This window comes from Pollicipes pollicipes, unplaced genomic scaffold (genome assembly GCF_011947565.3).
Source record: "Pollicipes pollicipes isolate AB1234 unplaced genomic scaffold, Ppol_2.1 Scaffold_4740;HRSCAF=5597_pilon_pilon_pilon, whole genome shotgun sequence".
Taxonomy (NCBI): Eukaryota; Metazoa; Arthropoda; class Thecostraca; order Pollicipedomorpha; family Pollicipedidae; genus Pollicipes; species Pollicipes pollicipes.
Genome location: NW_023596545.1, coordinates 34,760,449 through 34,775,723, shown reverse-complemented (window position 1 = coordinate 34,775,723; position 15,275 = coordinate 34,760,449). Strand labels below are relative to the sequence as shown.

The 15,275-nt window shown below is 59.1% G+C and overlaps 1 protein-coding gene across 1 annotated transcript; it reads left to right on the top strand.

Moving 5' to 3' along the window:
* Nucleotides 1–4,172: 4,172 nt before the first annotated feature.
* On the top strand, nucleotides 4,173–13,695 carry LOC119098271 (uncharacterized). The gene is made up of 11 exons (XM_037221192.1): nucleotides 4,173–4,304; nucleotides 5,695–5,876; nucleotides 8,436–8,502; nucleotides 9,279–9,396; nucleotides 9,729–9,736; nucleotides 9,893–9,921; nucleotides 10,224–10,284; nucleotides 11,138–11,437; nucleotides 11,827–11,996; nucleotides 12,713–12,902; nucleotides 13,429–13,695. Exons 1-11 carry the CDS (start codon nucleotides 4,185–4,187, stop codon nucleotides 13,693–13,695), a joined length of 1,512 nt encoding a protein of 503 aa, XP_037077087.1. The 5' UTR covers nucleotides 4,173–4,184.
* The last annotated feature ends 1,580 nt before the right edge of the window (nucleotides 13,696–15,275 follow it).

Here is a 15,275-nt window from a genome sequence, read left to right as displayed (position 1 = left end):
TATCCGTATTACCTAAATCGAGTGTGGAAGGTGAACGCTGCCGAGGAAGTGTATCGTCGGCAAGCACAGCATTTACAGCCACCGCTTCGATTTCTATGGATACTGCAATCCATAGGCCTGAAAACGTGGCTGGATGAAGCTACCGCCGCTGTCTGTGGCAAGTAGGTCAGTTAAATCCTTTGCCTTATATCTACTTTCCTGAGGCTCAAGGACATTTTTCTGTGAGGTGTGTTCAGATGCCTGTAACACGTAGTTCTTGAGGCATCTGGACAGAAGTGAAAGTAACAGCAGCACGCAAACAGCAGAAACATTTAGATGATGTACAATTCTGGCCCAAATAGGTTGGGATCAAGCCCGTAAGGCAAATAAAACCATTTCCAAAATAGTTGCATCAATCTCATAGCCTGTGTACCCATCTGAATTAAATTGAACCCTTAAAGAGGCTTCGGAGTATGGTGTGTAGAATGGGGAAGAAAACTATATGGCTGTTACAAAATTTTGACAGCCATGGTCAATCCATAGCCATAGTGGGAACATAGTGTGAACATTGAACCAATTATGATATTCTGTAAGCAATGATAATCATCTTCCTATTGTCCTACTGTTACCATACACAGTTCATGCACCAACCATATTATTCACTGAGCCAAAACCTCCCAAATTTAGTGACATGTATCTATAGGTACCCTTTCATGTTTGGTTGGGGTGACCAAATTCCTGGATAATATGTGGCATGTGAGTCAACAATATCATGGCTCATTCTGTTTGAATAATGTGGTTATGTTGTAATATTTTTTAATCCCTGGGTTTATAAGTGATTTATTCAATGAAACAGTTGTTTTGTCAGAAATGCAATGTATTGTGCTCAACATGTGTAGGGCAATAAAATCACATGCTTTGATATTCAGGCAGGCTTTACATGTTATGCTTAACTTTTGATCTCTATACATGGTGATAGTTTAGTGTCATTGATTTTTGCAATGCTTGTGGACAGTTTTTAAAGGGTATGCTTTTTCTGATGCATCATTAAGTAAGCCTCCTTTCTTGGTAATGCTACTACACCAAAACCAATAACAAAACTGTGAGAGTGAAAAGATGACCCCTTTTGAATGTGCAGGTGTGAAAAATTTCAACTAACTTATGATGAGTGATCTATTGGAGTTGTGGGAATTGGTAAAAATGATTTAGTTTGGGGATTAGGCACTAAGGTTCATTCACAGTGACAAATGAACAAGATTGTAAGCCATGGTCAAGTTTGTCATTTTCCACAGGCTACCAAATGTCCTAGAATTGAGTTTTCTGTCCATTGGAGTAATTTGACATTCAGGTTGTGCTCTCTGATTACAAATTGTAGCCCATTTGTAATACAGTAGTTGATTTCTCAGAGGCAAACAAATGCGGAAAGTTAGTTTTGTCATTGTGGTATCTGGTGACTTTTGTGTCAGCATGAATGCTACCCGTCTTATAAGGACTTATATTTATACTCATACTCGTGCTCATATAGTCCATACTCTTGAGGCTCATACTCATATAATTTGCGCTATATTACAGTACATCCAAGCACTATGGTCACTACCATCAAATTTGCTTTTGACAATTATTGCAGGGACAGTGAATCATCAGTCCAATAGGCAGAACTCAAACCCAAAGTTTGTTACATGTTCATCTGGAAAGCATGCCATGCCAACTGATGCCAACTGAACTGCCAGTGCCACCTGAACCATATGTCCCTTTTTGGTACCAGGCATGAGCCAAATCTGATTTGGGTTCAGATTCTGGTTCACAAAGCTGCAGTTTTTCTGTGATGGCCCAGGGTTGGCTTCAACTTTCAACTATTTTTCACAACTGGTTTCAGCTGTGTGCGCTTTTGGATGGTTGCTGTAGGGTTTGATTTTATCTCATTTTAACAGCTGGCTTCCACAACTTTCAAATTATGGTTTCAGCCTCAGATACAGTCTTAAAGTGCTGGGTTCTGCCTTTTCATGCCAATTTTCCTTTGCTACAGTCATGACATTACTGAATGAATACTGTTGGTCCTGTCAACCCAACTACACCTGGGTACATTCCCAGGCTGTTTTCACAGACACGGCTGAAATACAAAATCAGTTGATCATCCTCAGGGCCAATTGATCTGGCAAGCAGTTGGAGAGTCTGAAAGGTAGCATACATATTAACATGCAAGTTAGCATCATTGGTCTGAAATTTTCACTTGTCTGTTATTGTTGTGCCTTGTTGTAATCACCGCATACAACCTTCAAACTTTTGATATTTTCCGGTCACATGGGTTTTAACGGACGTGAAAAGAATTTTGGTTTTGCGGAGCGACGTTAGCCGGATCCAGATTCCGCTTCGGCCGTAGTGTTTCTGAGTTCAAAGTCGTAGTTTCCGCTTTCTACTTCGTGTCTACAAGCTTTGAAGTTTGAAGCGGCTGTCTGTGAATTTTAGATTTACATTTTCAAAATATCAAGTCCATATTTCGGCTTCGGCTTCACCGTTCGAAGCTTCAAACCTGGTTTCGGCTTCGGCTGGATGTTATTGCTTTGGCGTTGGATTTGAAGTCAGAAGCGGGGGTTTGTCCCCCCGCCTGGTTGGTACCGCAGTTGGCATGGTACGGAGGCAATGGCTGTTTGCAGCTGTACCATCGATAGCACTCATTCGTTTCGAATTTTTACGTTTTCAGCAAAAATGGACGTAAAATGGCTACAGCTGTCGATATGCTCTAAAAATACCAACGTACGCCAACTGTAACATTGGCATATGCTGAGTAATGAAAGCCTTACCTTCTAGGACCTTGATGACACAAACGATGTGATTTGTATGAAACCTGGAGTAACCAGACAAAGTCACAACAGTCGAGATGTAGCACGGCGCTCGCCCGTAATCGTCGGCGACGCAAGTAAATGACACCGAGCTGTGGATGCGAACTGATCTATTGTTACCATAAAGAGCATCATTCACCGGCGCTGAAAACAGCACTGCTCCATCACAGCGGAAACAAACCGAAAACATTTTACCCATGGGTCATTATCGACTGCTTTATAGCTTTCACTTCGCTGTTTCACCCAACCATCCGTTCGTTTTGCACGGCCGTCCCGTGCCTGTCGCATGACCCGATCCACATTGTGACCGGCCGTTGGCCCGTGCCGCTCCGGACAGCGGCTGATGAGGCTGGCCTGGCCGGCAGGGTCTCGCCATGCTGGACACGACGCGGGAGCACCTGGTGTGGCCCGGCACGCCGGTGGGCGGCAGCGGCGTGCGTCCGCTCTTTATCAAGAACACGTCAGCCACCGAGTCGATGAACCTGGCACTGGACATAGCCGACGGCACCTTCTTCAAGGTGGGAGGCCCGCGCCGAGCCGTCGTCGGTTGCGCGGCGGACACGGGCTGCTTACGTTCACTCGTACATGCTTCCGCACGCCCAGGTCAGCCTCCACCCGAGCAGATCCGCCTTCACTCATCCCGATCCACCGCTTCCACCGATACCAAACTGCTTCCACTGACCCCGATCCGTTCCCACTGGTTTCGATCCGCTATCTCTGATCTCGATCCACTTCTACCGAGCCGGATCCGTTTTCACTGATCTCGATCCTCTGTCACTGACCCCGATCCGTTTCCACTGATCTCGATCCGCTATCGATGATCTCGATCCACTTCTGCCCAGCCCGGTCCGTTTTCACTGATATCGTTCCTCTTTCACTGACCCCGATCCGTTTCCACCGATCCCGACCCGTTTTCACTGTTTCCGATCCGCTTCCACTGGTCCCGATCCATTTCCACTGATCCCGATCCCACTACCCAACGGGATCGCAATCCGGTCCAGCCCAGCTCAGTTCGTGGAGGACGGCGTTTAGCCAGCCTCTGTGTGACTACCATGGCGCGTGATCGGGGTGTACGCAGACTGCCGTTCGGTATGTGGATGTCTGGATCTGCCTGAGACGAAGCCATCCGAAACCGGTTGTGTCAGTCGTGCGTTGATGCTGCGCTGGCCTTGGCTTGTTATTTGAGTTTCGCTGATTCTGCTTCAAAGGATTTGTTTGCGCCTCTTGTTTATTGTAAATGCCGTTATCGGTCCCGTGGCTTCTGGGCTGGTTTTTCATGCCAATCATTAACTTGCATACCGCACTGGTGGTGTGGGTTTTCAGTTTGAGACGGTGCCGAAGCCTAGCTCTTCGTTTGAGATCGCCATGGCGCCGCGCACGGAGCGGAACGTGAACGTGCTGTTCACGCCGAACGAGGTGCACACGTACCGGGACTCCGTGGTCATCCGGCCCTCCACGCAGCACCGCAGCCTCAACAGTGCCATGGTGAGCCTGACCCGTAGCCTGGGCCGCAGTCCGACCCCGCGCCTGACGCGCCACCCGACCCTCAGTCCAGGCTGCAGTCTGGGCGGGCACCGACACGCCGTCTGTCTCGCTGTGCAGTCCGCCGCCTGACGGATGTCTCTGCGCCAGGCTTGACTGTGGCGGTGGTGGAGATTGGGAGCCTCACCCGTGATCTCAGTGTAGCGTGCGTGTCTGGCTTCCTTGTGCACCCGCCGTGTGTCAGGCTTGCCTGCCCTTCATGGCCTCTGGTAACGGAATGTGACTTAACGGCTTCATTTTGTTATGTGGTAGACTTAAGATTGTCGCCAAAGGATTCAGAAAATGATGCAACGTCTTGGGGATTAAGTAGTTGCAAACATGACAAGTTGCAGAATCGTTGCAGTTGCAAAATGTCAGACGAAAGCTGACCCATGAGTGCACGCATGCGGCTAAAATCGCTGTCCTAAGCCAGTCTCCGTTTAACCCATCCAGGCCACTACGGCCGCGCAGTTTGCATGACTGCTAATGCGCGAGTCCACTAGGTGGGAGATCTCCAGCCGTCCAGCTCGGACGGCGGCGTGCTTTCGCCGACCGGTTCCATCTGGGGATATGGCGGCGACCGACGGGTGGTGGCCATCTCGCGTGACTAACACCACCACCGTGCAAACTGTCGTCGGCGACAGGGCCCACGTGTACGGTCCGCCGGTTAGAGATATCCAGCCGAGAGCCACAGGGCCGCGCCTTGGTGCCGCTCCGTGTCACCGGAGCGGGCATCGGTTCACCGTGCCCGAGAAAGCGGTACAGACACAGCGGGGCGGCGAGTGGTGGGGAAGCCCACCCGTGCTGTGAGGCCCGCCCGTGCCATGAGGCCCACCCGTGCCATGAGGCCCACCCGTGCCGTGAGGTCTGCCACCTGTGCCGTGTCTGCCCGTTCCGTGGGGCTCACCCGTGTGGTGAGGTCCACCCGTGCCGTGAGGCTCACCCGTGCCGTGAGGCTCACCCGTGCCGTGGGGTCCACCCGTGCCGTGAGGCCCACCCGTGCCATGAGGCCCACCCGTGCCATGAGGCCCGCCCGTGCCATGAGGCCCACCTATGCCATGAGGCCCACCCGTACCGCGAGGTCCACCCGTGTCGTGAGGCTACCCGTGCCGTGATGTGTTCCGGTGTCGCGACATCTATCCGTGTCGTGACGTCGGTTTTGTGGAGAAACCCCACGCTTGTGCACCTTCTGTGAGGCGCCAGCTGCCGCGGCGATCACGTCGCGTCCAGCGGCCGCGACCTGACCGGGATTCGAACCCGGCCCTCCGCGCCGGAGTCCGGGCTCCCCAGCCCACAACGCTCCCTGTCGTTACGGCTGTTGTTGGCGCGTGACCGGCGCCCCACCCGCCGCCAGATCCCGCTGAGCGGCTACGCCGGCGCGTCGGACGTGCAGATACAGGCGAACGGGCGCGACGCGGCCGGCCGGCCCGTGCCTGAGCCTGAGCGCCACGGCCGGCGACGGCTCGCGGTTGGCCGGCTTCGCCATCGCCAACGTGGGCCGCCGCGCCGCCTACGTGAAGCTGCTCGTGTTCGCAGGTGGGTACGGTGGTGTGCGGGGACGAGGGTTGACCTGCGAGAGGAGCTGCGGGGCGGGGTCCGGTCGTGGATGCGAGCGAAGCGTTCGACGCTGCGGGTGGGGTGGCGAGTAAAGTGGACGGGTGCCGGTGGGGTGCTGACCTCGCTGCTGTTGACTGATAGGGTGAATGCAACGACGAGCGTCTCGACAGATTAGTCTGTTCGTCGGTCGTTTTGAAGTGTGCCTGGTATTAAAACATGATCTGGGCTGGGAGAAACTTATTCAACGGGCCTCGGTACATGTCGAGAACGAAGGAAGAAGTTTCTCCTGTATCTTCTAAAGCGGTTCACGGGCACTCAGTACCAGAGGCTCAGCAAGCGCTGTGTTGCAAATAAAACAATGAAAAAAGAAGAGTCGACACATTTTTACTGTTGCTAAACCGGTCCACGGGACACGACGTGCCATCTGTGAGCTCCGGCGTCAGCTGAACATTGCCGCGTGTCAGGCTGTGGTCGTTATCCGGCCTTGGATTTCGCCAGCCGCGGGGTCGCCCGTTCCCTAGCGGCTCGGCTCGGAGAGCTCCGATCTCGGTGATCGGGGCTCTCCGGCCGCCGGCTCTGGCGACCCGCTGCGACCGGTGCAGTGAGGGGAGCGCCCTGCCGCCTCCCCCTCAGATGCGGAGGAGGGGGGGGGGGGGGGGGGGGGCACCACACCTTGCGGTTGACCGGACTCACGCGGCGGGGCCCATTAAGCGGCCTCTACCACGGACCGGATTACGGGGGCGCTGTTATCTCGGCGTCATGGGCTGGGAACCCCGGCCGCGAGGCCTCCTGGCGTGCTCGGATTAATCGCGGCGGCTACCGTGTCGGACCTCCTGCGAGCGTGGGGTGAGTGAGATCAGTACGTGCCCCCCGCACGGCCGACGGAGCGCTTGAGTCGCTGTGCACGGCGGGGTACGGTGTGACGTCATAAGGCGTTCTGTAGCTGCCGCCAGCGCCGGCCGAGGGTGTGACTCGTCGCCCTCGTCGGACTGGTTAGGATTCGGGAGAGGGACATCGTGCCTGAAACGGGGCGTCCGCCGCCGGCCGATCGCCGCCCCGCCGCCCGACCGCCAACATCACGCGGCGGCCGGCCGCTGCCGCGCGCCCTGCGATTGATGGATGGCCCTGACGGCTGACGCCACCTGGCCGCACTGAGCCGGCCGGCCGGCCGGCCGCGCGCGCGCGAGCGGACGACCGAGCGAGCGAGAGCTGACTCAGCGTCATCTGCGGAGCGTCACATTCCGCGGCTTTCGCGGCCGCCAGGCGTGAGGCGGCGGGCGAGCGCGACGCGCGGGACCGGCCGCGGCCGCCGAACGACTCGGGCGTCCCGGCGGCGCCGCCGCCCCGGGCCGGCCGCCGCTCATTGTCGTGATGCGGGGGCGGGGCCGGATGACATTGACTGTTTCAGAGAAGCGCCGCGTTTGTTGTCGGCCGTCGCTGCATATTGTGGGCAGTACGCTCCCGCTGGGCGTCGGTGTGTTTTTGCCTGTTAGTAAGCGAACACGAGTTCGAGCGGCGAATCAGGCACGTACGCCTGCTGATGGGTATAGCCGATGGCATGCGCGTGCTATGCTAGGCTGCTGTGAATATTTTGCCTGATGTCTGTTCTCTTTTAGAAGCCCACTCGTTGCTGGGAAACAAAAAAAGAACGCGGAACCGTGCATCGCGCTTGCAGATAAAACTGGCTGTTACATAACTTGCTTACTATTTATGGTCGAGGACTTTCCGGTATCAGTTCATTTGCGTTTTGGGGTGACCAGCTGCGTGATTGAAACAAGATAAACAAACCGGACGGATGCGAGGGCGCGGCGTAAATGGGTGTACTGCGAAATAATTTAGCTGCGACCCACTTACCATTATGTGATTCCACGTAATGTACGCGGCGAATACTCCTCGTTCGGAATATCCAGCTCCTGGGTGAGGTAGCTTATGCGAACCATGTCTAGCCAATCACGTCTGTTTGCAAACTGGATGCCGTCGCTGAAACCCTGAAGTCGCCATCACCTGCCATCGTGACTAGACGGCTCGCTAGCCCACTGATCCTCCGGAGAAGCCGTGCCTTCTTTCGGGTCGGGCGCTGCTCAGCGCTGACGAATCGCAGACCAGCTGCCTCGTCACCTGTTCAGCGGGCGCTCTTGACCAAAGCGCGCCCAGACGCGGTGGGGCTGCGGCTGCTTGTCGCCCCCTCCTCTCCGCCCCGCCAGTCGCCGTGTGTGGTGGGACGAACGAGTCCGGGCACGGAACCTACGGTCTCGACGCCCGGCCTCCGAGACTCGCATCTGTACCCGCTCTGGCCTGCGACCGCCAGGCCTCTGCTGACAGTGGCTCGCACTCAGCCGTCTCAGCCCCGTGTTCCGCTCGCTGAGGTCGTGATCTGTCGATATTCGGGGTCTTCTGTCAGTCGCAGTTGTTCTCTCGCGTGGTTCACAGTGCCGTCCTTGACTACCACGGCGAGGTGCGCGCGCCACGCTCCCGCATCCCGTTGTGAGTGGCCGTGTTCCGTTCGTCAGCGGCAGATGTGCCGGTGCCTCGTTCCAGACGCCGGCTGCAGCCGCCCGCTGGCGTCGCACCAGGCGGCCGTCCACCCGGGCCAGCTGGTGCTGAGGCCCGGCGAGACGCGCCAGCTGACGGCTGCCGTGCCGCCCGGCGCGCTCGCGCACGACGCCGGCGCCGTGCTCGTGCTCTGCGGCGACGAGCTGCTGCGGCGCGAGCTGCGCCAGGGCTCGCAGGTGGCGCCACCGTCGCCACACGCGCCGGCCAATCTGCACGGCGTGCATTTCCAGGTGCGTGTTGGTCCCCGGGCGGGTTCGCTCCTGGCTGGGAATGGGGACCTTTGCCACATGCAGTTTCAGGTGTGTGTCGCCCCCTAGCCAGGGTCGCTCGGGGCTTGGAATGGGGACCCCTGCCTTGCGGTTCCAGGTGCGCGTCGTCCTCTGGGTGGAGTCGCTCCGGGCTTGAAATGGGGTCCTCTGTCTCCTGCAATTTGGGACACATGCCAGTCCGTGTTGCAAAGTCACATTGGACTTAGAGTAAACAGGTGCTCGGAAAGCTCAAGGAAAGACGGAGGTCAGTGTTGGACCAGAGCGGACTTGATGGACAGCGGTGGGCCGAGGTGGTCGTGGTGGGCTTGGGTGGTCAGCGTTTGCGCCAGTTAACTGTCCTATGTGGTGGACGAGTCCAAGAGAAGCAAGCTGTGTTTTATACGCCCTTAGCAGGACGCCGCCGCTGTGTCTTTGTTGTACGCACGATGACCCAGCGGCCGGAGGTGCGGAAGCGGGTGGAGCAGCTGCCAGCGGTCTGTGCGAGCCTCTTCCACACCGGTGGCTGGCTGAGGACCTCGGCATTCGTCATGACCCGTCCTTGCTGTCGTTCGCGCGACAGGCGGTCTTCGAAGGCGAGCAGCCCGGCGCCCTGGAGGGCATGCCGCTGGGGATCCCCGTCTCCAAAGTGCAGGAGGTGTTCTTCGCCAACATGAAGCAGACCAAGCTCCCGCTCATGCGTGAGTGCCGCTGTACACCACAGTGTCATGTGCAGACTGCGTGCATCCTACCTTATTGTTTCTAGTGTGTGGGTTACTTCACGCACGGTGACTTCGACGTCCCGACTGTAAACTAGACTTCTTTTCACCTGCTGACGGCAACAGACAGCCAACAAACGAAGCTGGTGCCTGCGGGCGCTGCACCGGCTGGCTGGGGCGCTCCACAGCGCGGGTCTTCGCTTGTCCAGCGTCATACTGGACACGTTGCGTGGGTTCTGGTGGGACGTCCCCGGGCGGTGCACGCGCCCCACGGGCTCGTGGTGGGCGCCGCTGATCGTCCGGCCCGGCTTCAGACATGGAGGCGCGGCCGCCGGCGACCGCGGCGCCTCCGCAGCAGCAGCAACAGCAACAGCAGCAACATCAACAGCAACAGCAGCACCATCAACAGCAACAGCAGCAACAGCAGCAGCAACAACAACAGCAGCAACAGCAACAGCAGCAGCAACAGCAGCAGCAGGAGCTGGTCGGCGGCGTGCCCCAGTCGAGGTACCGGCCCGCCGCGGCACGCGGCAAGATGTCTTAGCTCCGGACCACACGGAGCCACTGGAAGGGAGCGGGTGGCAATGGAGCGTGTCTCCACAGTCGGGTACTCTGCCGGCACCTTCCAACTGTGTCCGACTCCGAGCTTGAAGCGTTCAACGCTGACACGGCGTTGACACTTGTCGTGGTCAACAGGAGATGACCTGATGGCTGGCCTTCGGCCCCTGTCCGGCGTGTCCCTGCGTCACCGATGTTGTGATTAGCGCACAGTTCACATCCTGTGTCTGATCAGGTGCCGTCGTTTTCAGAAATGGCGCCTACACGGCTGCTGGTCACGCGATAATTCAGGAGCACGTGCCTCGGCAAACGGTACGTGGCATGACCCGGTACTCTTCAATGGTCCGATCATTCCCCGAGCCTGGAACGTCTGGAACGCACCAGGCACATGTCAGGCGAAAGAAACCGGCATTTTATCGAATTACACGACATGCATGCCCTCTGCAAACCTCTCTCTCACGTCGTGTGACAGTTATTTGCGTCCGGGACCGTGCCGGCCTTTCTTGCAATGACCAGGAACTAGCGTGACTTGTGACCAGCAGCGTCACTCTCTGACATCTGGCCCGTTTGGCTTCCTCCGGCTAACCCGCGCCATGACCCCAGCGTGGCCTCCACTTCGTCGCGCATTTAACTGGTCAAACGCAGCCCTGATGTGCGCTGCGCATCCGCGCTTGACATGTCCCCTTCCCCGGCACAGCCGTTCGGCGTGTCCCATCGCCTGACGTGCCATCAAGCACGGCTGTTGATGCCAACGGCCGCGCCGGAACCGTCCCGCCAGGCTCTACCGGAGCTGACCCCGCGGCTGACCTCGGCTCCGCAGGAGCTGACCCCGCGGCTGACCTCGGCTCCGTCGGAGTTGACCCCGCGGCTGACCTCATGCTCCGTCGGAGCTGACCCCGCGAGTGACCAGCCCATGCTCCGCAGGAGCTGACCCCGTGGCTGACCTCATGCTCGGCTGGAGCTGACCCCGCGGCTGACCTCATGCTCCGTCGGAGCCGACCCCGCGAGTGACCAGCCCATGCTCCGTCAGAGCTGACCCCGCGACTGCCCTCGGCTCCGCAGGAGCTGACCCCGGGGCTACCCTCATTTTCCGATGGAGCTGACCCCGCGCGGGGACCGGCCCGTCAGGCTTCGCCGGCTCTGACCCCGCGACTGATCTCCCCAGGTTCCGCTGGAGCTGACCAAGCGCGGCGCGTCGCCGGCCGGCGGCGCGGCCGGTGTGCGGCCGCCGGCGCCGCGGCCGCCGCCGGTCGCCGCCGACGCCGGCTGGTGGCCGCAGCCGCCGGGCGTGGAGCAGCTGGTGACAGACAACGGCCAGGCCAAGCTGCGTCTCTCCACCAACCATCTGATGTTCCCGCGAACGTCGCTGGGCGTGCCGCGCGCGCTGGCGCTGCAGCTGACCAACCTCGGCGACGACGTGCTCAAGTGGAACATCTTCGGCTACAGTGTGCCCTACTTGGTCACGGTGAGGCGCGCCGACCCAACCTCGAGAGCGGAAGGGGGGATCCGATCAGAGGTGGACAGGCTCGCCCGGCGGATGTTAGTAGTTGTGATTGACGGTTGTGAGCTGCATTGTGGGAGTGTGAGTCATTATGTGGTGGGTGGTGTGTGATGGATTCCCAGGAGATTGCATCTCCGAGATTCCTCGCAGGGTCCCGTATCTCCGCCCAGAGTTGAATGCGGAAGTCGGGACGTTTCCAATCGCCTGGAATATTTCTCCAATGTTTCAGCAGTGCTCTGTGCGAAACTAACCATGTTACCTGCTCAGACCCTCCATCCTACGTGACGGACTGCCTTCCCTCGATCCCGCGCGGGCCGCGGCGCTGCCCTGACCGTGCGACCGTGCTCCGCCAGGGGGTCAACGCCATGGTCAAGTGCGGCTACGACGTGTTCAAGATGCGGCCGCAGGACGGCCTGGTGAAGCCGGGCCAGACGGCGGTGCTGCAGGTGACCTTCAGCCCGCCCTACCCCGGCCAGCTGACGCAGCTCTTCCAGATGCTCTGCAAGCCGGCCAAGGACATGCCGTGAGTGGGAGGCGGCTGGGGGCGGCTGTGCCGACCGCGCCGGCTGAGCCCGTCGGAGGGGCCCCCGATGGCTGGCCGTGTCTGGCGAGACGGTCAAATACGACGCACGACGTCGGTGCTGGCGTTCGCTCTGCCAGCAGCAGCGCACGCATTGGTGCAGTCACGGATGTGTGTGAGGTCCGTGTCTCCTCTGCAGGGGGATGCCGATGGTGGTGTACACGCTGCTGGTGCTGCTGTCTTGAGGCTCGTGTCTCCTCTGCAGGGGATGCCGATGGTGGTGTACACGCTGCCGGTGCTGCTGCCTGAGGCCCGTGTCTCCTCTGCAGGGGGATGCCGATGGTGGTGTATACGCTGCCGGTGCTGCTGTCTGAGGCTTGTGTCTCCCATGCAGGGGGATGCCGATGGTGGTGTACACGCTGTCGGTGCTGCTGTCTGAGGCTTGTGTCTCCCATGCAGGGGGATGCCGATGGTGGTGTACACGCTGTCGGTGCTGCTGTCTGAGGCTTGTGTCTCCTCTGCAGGGGGATGCCGATGGTGGTGTACACGCTGTCGGTGCTGCTGTCTGAGGCTTGTGTCTCCTCTGCAGGGGGATGCCGATGGTGGTGTACACGCTCTCGGTGCTGCTGTCTGAGGCTCGTGTCTCCCCTGCAGGGGGATGCCGGTGGTGGTGTACACGCTGTCGGTGCTGCTGTCTGAGGCTTGTGTCTCTCCTGCAGGGGGATGCCGATGGTGGTGTACACGCTGCCGGTGCAGGTGTCAGGCCGCGGCAGTGTGCTGAACGAGGGCGAGGACGAGTCTGACCTGCTGGCGGCGCCGCTGCACGTGTCCGAGGACTACCTCTTCTTCCGACACTGGTCCATCTGCCACAAGCTCGAGGTCACCAACAAGACGCGCGAAAACATGAACGTGAGTGTGTGGCTCGGATTCGGTGGGATCGAAATGGGATGTCCGAACTGCTAACCGTGTCATAGCAGCGAGAAATGGGGCATTTATGTTTGTCGGTAGCAGATTGGTAGTTGGAGTAATAGACTGGTTCCGGCCTTTTCGTGCATGTTGTACCATGACGCCGAGGATTAGGGCGCGCGGTGCACCGCGTGCACCGTGTATGTCCGACGGGTGGGCTCATGTAGTGTCTCCAGCGCAGGGTCATAGTTTCACAGTGAGGTAAGGGGACAGGGGAGCACTGAGCAATGGCGCAACATATCCCGAAAATACGCCAACACACGGGATTCCCCTCTGATTTGCCTCCTCTTTTTTGGATAGTTGGTGCTCCCCCCCCCCCCCCTCTGAATTGGAAACTACATCCCTGCTCCAGTGTCCCCGCCTAAGCACTGCTGTCTGACCAGTGAGCTCATGCGTGCCTCTGTGACCCTCTGTGACCTGTGGGACGACCTGCCGTGACGTGTGTTGACCTGCCGTGACCGTCCGCCAGGTGGAGTACTGCGTGACGGGACCGTTCAAGGTAGTGGCCGGCCCCAACGAGCACAGTCTGACCGACCACACGGAGGGCACCATGCTGGCGCCGTCGCAGCGCTACGTCCAGATGTCCGTCTACTTCTGCCCCAAGCTGGCCGGCTCGTTCTCGGGACAGCTGAGGCTGTCGCTGAAGAACTCGACGTGGCGCCACGCCGTGCGGCTGGAGGGCACGTGTGAGGACGTGGACGCGCTGCTACAGTCGCTGCTGCCCGGTGACCCGTAAGCGGATCTGTGGGCTGAACCGGTAGCCGAGCCAACGGGCAGCCGAGCCGAACGGGCAGCCGAGCCGGGCCCGCAGCCGAGCCGGACCGGTAACCGAGCCGAGCCGACAGCCGAGTCAAAGCAGCGGCCAAGCCGAGCCGGGCATGCAGCCGAGCCAAACCGGCAGCCGAGCCGAGCCGAGCCGAGCCTGCAGCCGAGCCTGCAGCCGAGCCTGCAGCCGAGCCGAGCCGAGCCGAGCCGAGCCGAGCCTGCAGCCGAACCGGGCTGGCAGCCGAACGGGGTCGGTAGCCGAGCCGAACCGGCAGCCGAGCCGGGCCGGCAGAGGTTGCGGCAGTGTGTTGGCAGAGAGGCGAAGGACAGTATCAAACTGGGCCCGGGGCCTGGAGCCGGCCCGACCCGGAGACCGTGTGGGAAACAGGAGCCAGCCCGGCCCGGAGACCATGTGGGAGCCAGGGGCCGGGCCGACGGGACCATCTGTAGTGAGCGCCGACCCGCCGCCACCTGTGCCCCTCAGCAGTAGTGAGCGAGGTGTCGGGCCCGACGGCTGGGGAGGCGCCGGCCGCACGGGCAGCTGCCGGCCGCCGACCGTCGAGCGGTGCACCTGCTACCGTCTGTGGTCCGCGCGTGTTCAGCTGGCGTTGCGCTACCCCTCCAATTGAGGGGTACCGTCCTGGGTTGTTGCTGCTCTGACCCCTAATGATGGACCCGACGGCCTGGATGCAGCCAAGCTGCCGTTTATTCTTTCAGTCGTGTCGACATCTTCGGTTAGATCTGTTAAGTGATTGGGGTTTGCATGGTCGTGTCGTAGAATGTATTTTTGTACGCCCGTAGTTATTATTTCGTGTTACGGTGTTATTTATTGCACGAGGCATCTGTCCTCGTGCATGGGTTACAGGGCTGCTGTATGGCAGCGGCAGTGACTGGCTGTCACGTGTGCTGGAAAACTTATCAGATGACATGTTTGCTTCTGTATTTAGGCCTCCGAGGCTGTGAGACACTATCTGTATTGTAGTCTGTTGTTTTGGATGCATGTTCCTGCGTTTATCGACAGCAAGCTTACTGCGCTATTTTACGAGCATGATTTACCCAGCATCGACCTTGTCTTAATGACCTGATGAGGGCTGCGCGCTGTATCATCCCGGCAGCATCCGCGCAGTGCCGTCTGCCTGTTCCTCGCCGATCTTCGCCACCATGTATTGTCGCCGGCCGATTGGCTGTTGTTGTTGCACCATCATATCACCGGGAATGTTTGAGGTAGGCGACATTTGGTTGCCCTCTCCCAAGCGTGCGTCAGTGGCGGGCCCGGTATTTCTTTAGACGTGTAGTGTCGTGCTGGCCATGGCTGGTCAGGCACCCCGCGCCACCGTCTCGTCGCGTTCGTTCGTGTAGTCCCGGTGTCTTCTGCGTCGCGGCCCGGTTGGACGCGCGCTAGTGTGTGCATGCACTGCCCTTTCCGACTCTCTCCCTTCCCGCGAATCCCGCCGTGCGTGCGGGCGTCCGCTGCGGCCACGGGTCCCCTGAGTTCGGAGTGTTGCTGCCGCCCGCTGTCTCCGGGTGTCTCCGCCGCCGTGGTGTCTGGCA

Coding starts and splice junctions, on each gene's coding strand:
- LOC119098271 (XM_037221192.1), top strand. CDS start 4,185: ATGGCGCCGCGCACGGAGCGGAACGTGAACGTGCTGTTCACGCCGAAC. Junction 5,877..8,435: donor GAAGCTGCTCGTGTTCGCAG/GTGGGTACGGTG, acceptor GCCTCGTTCCAG/ACGCCGGCTGCAGCCGCCCG. Junction 10,285..11,137: donor AGCACGTGCCTCGGCAAACG/GTACGTGGCATG, acceptor TGATCTCCCCAG/GTTCCGCTGGAGCTGACCAA.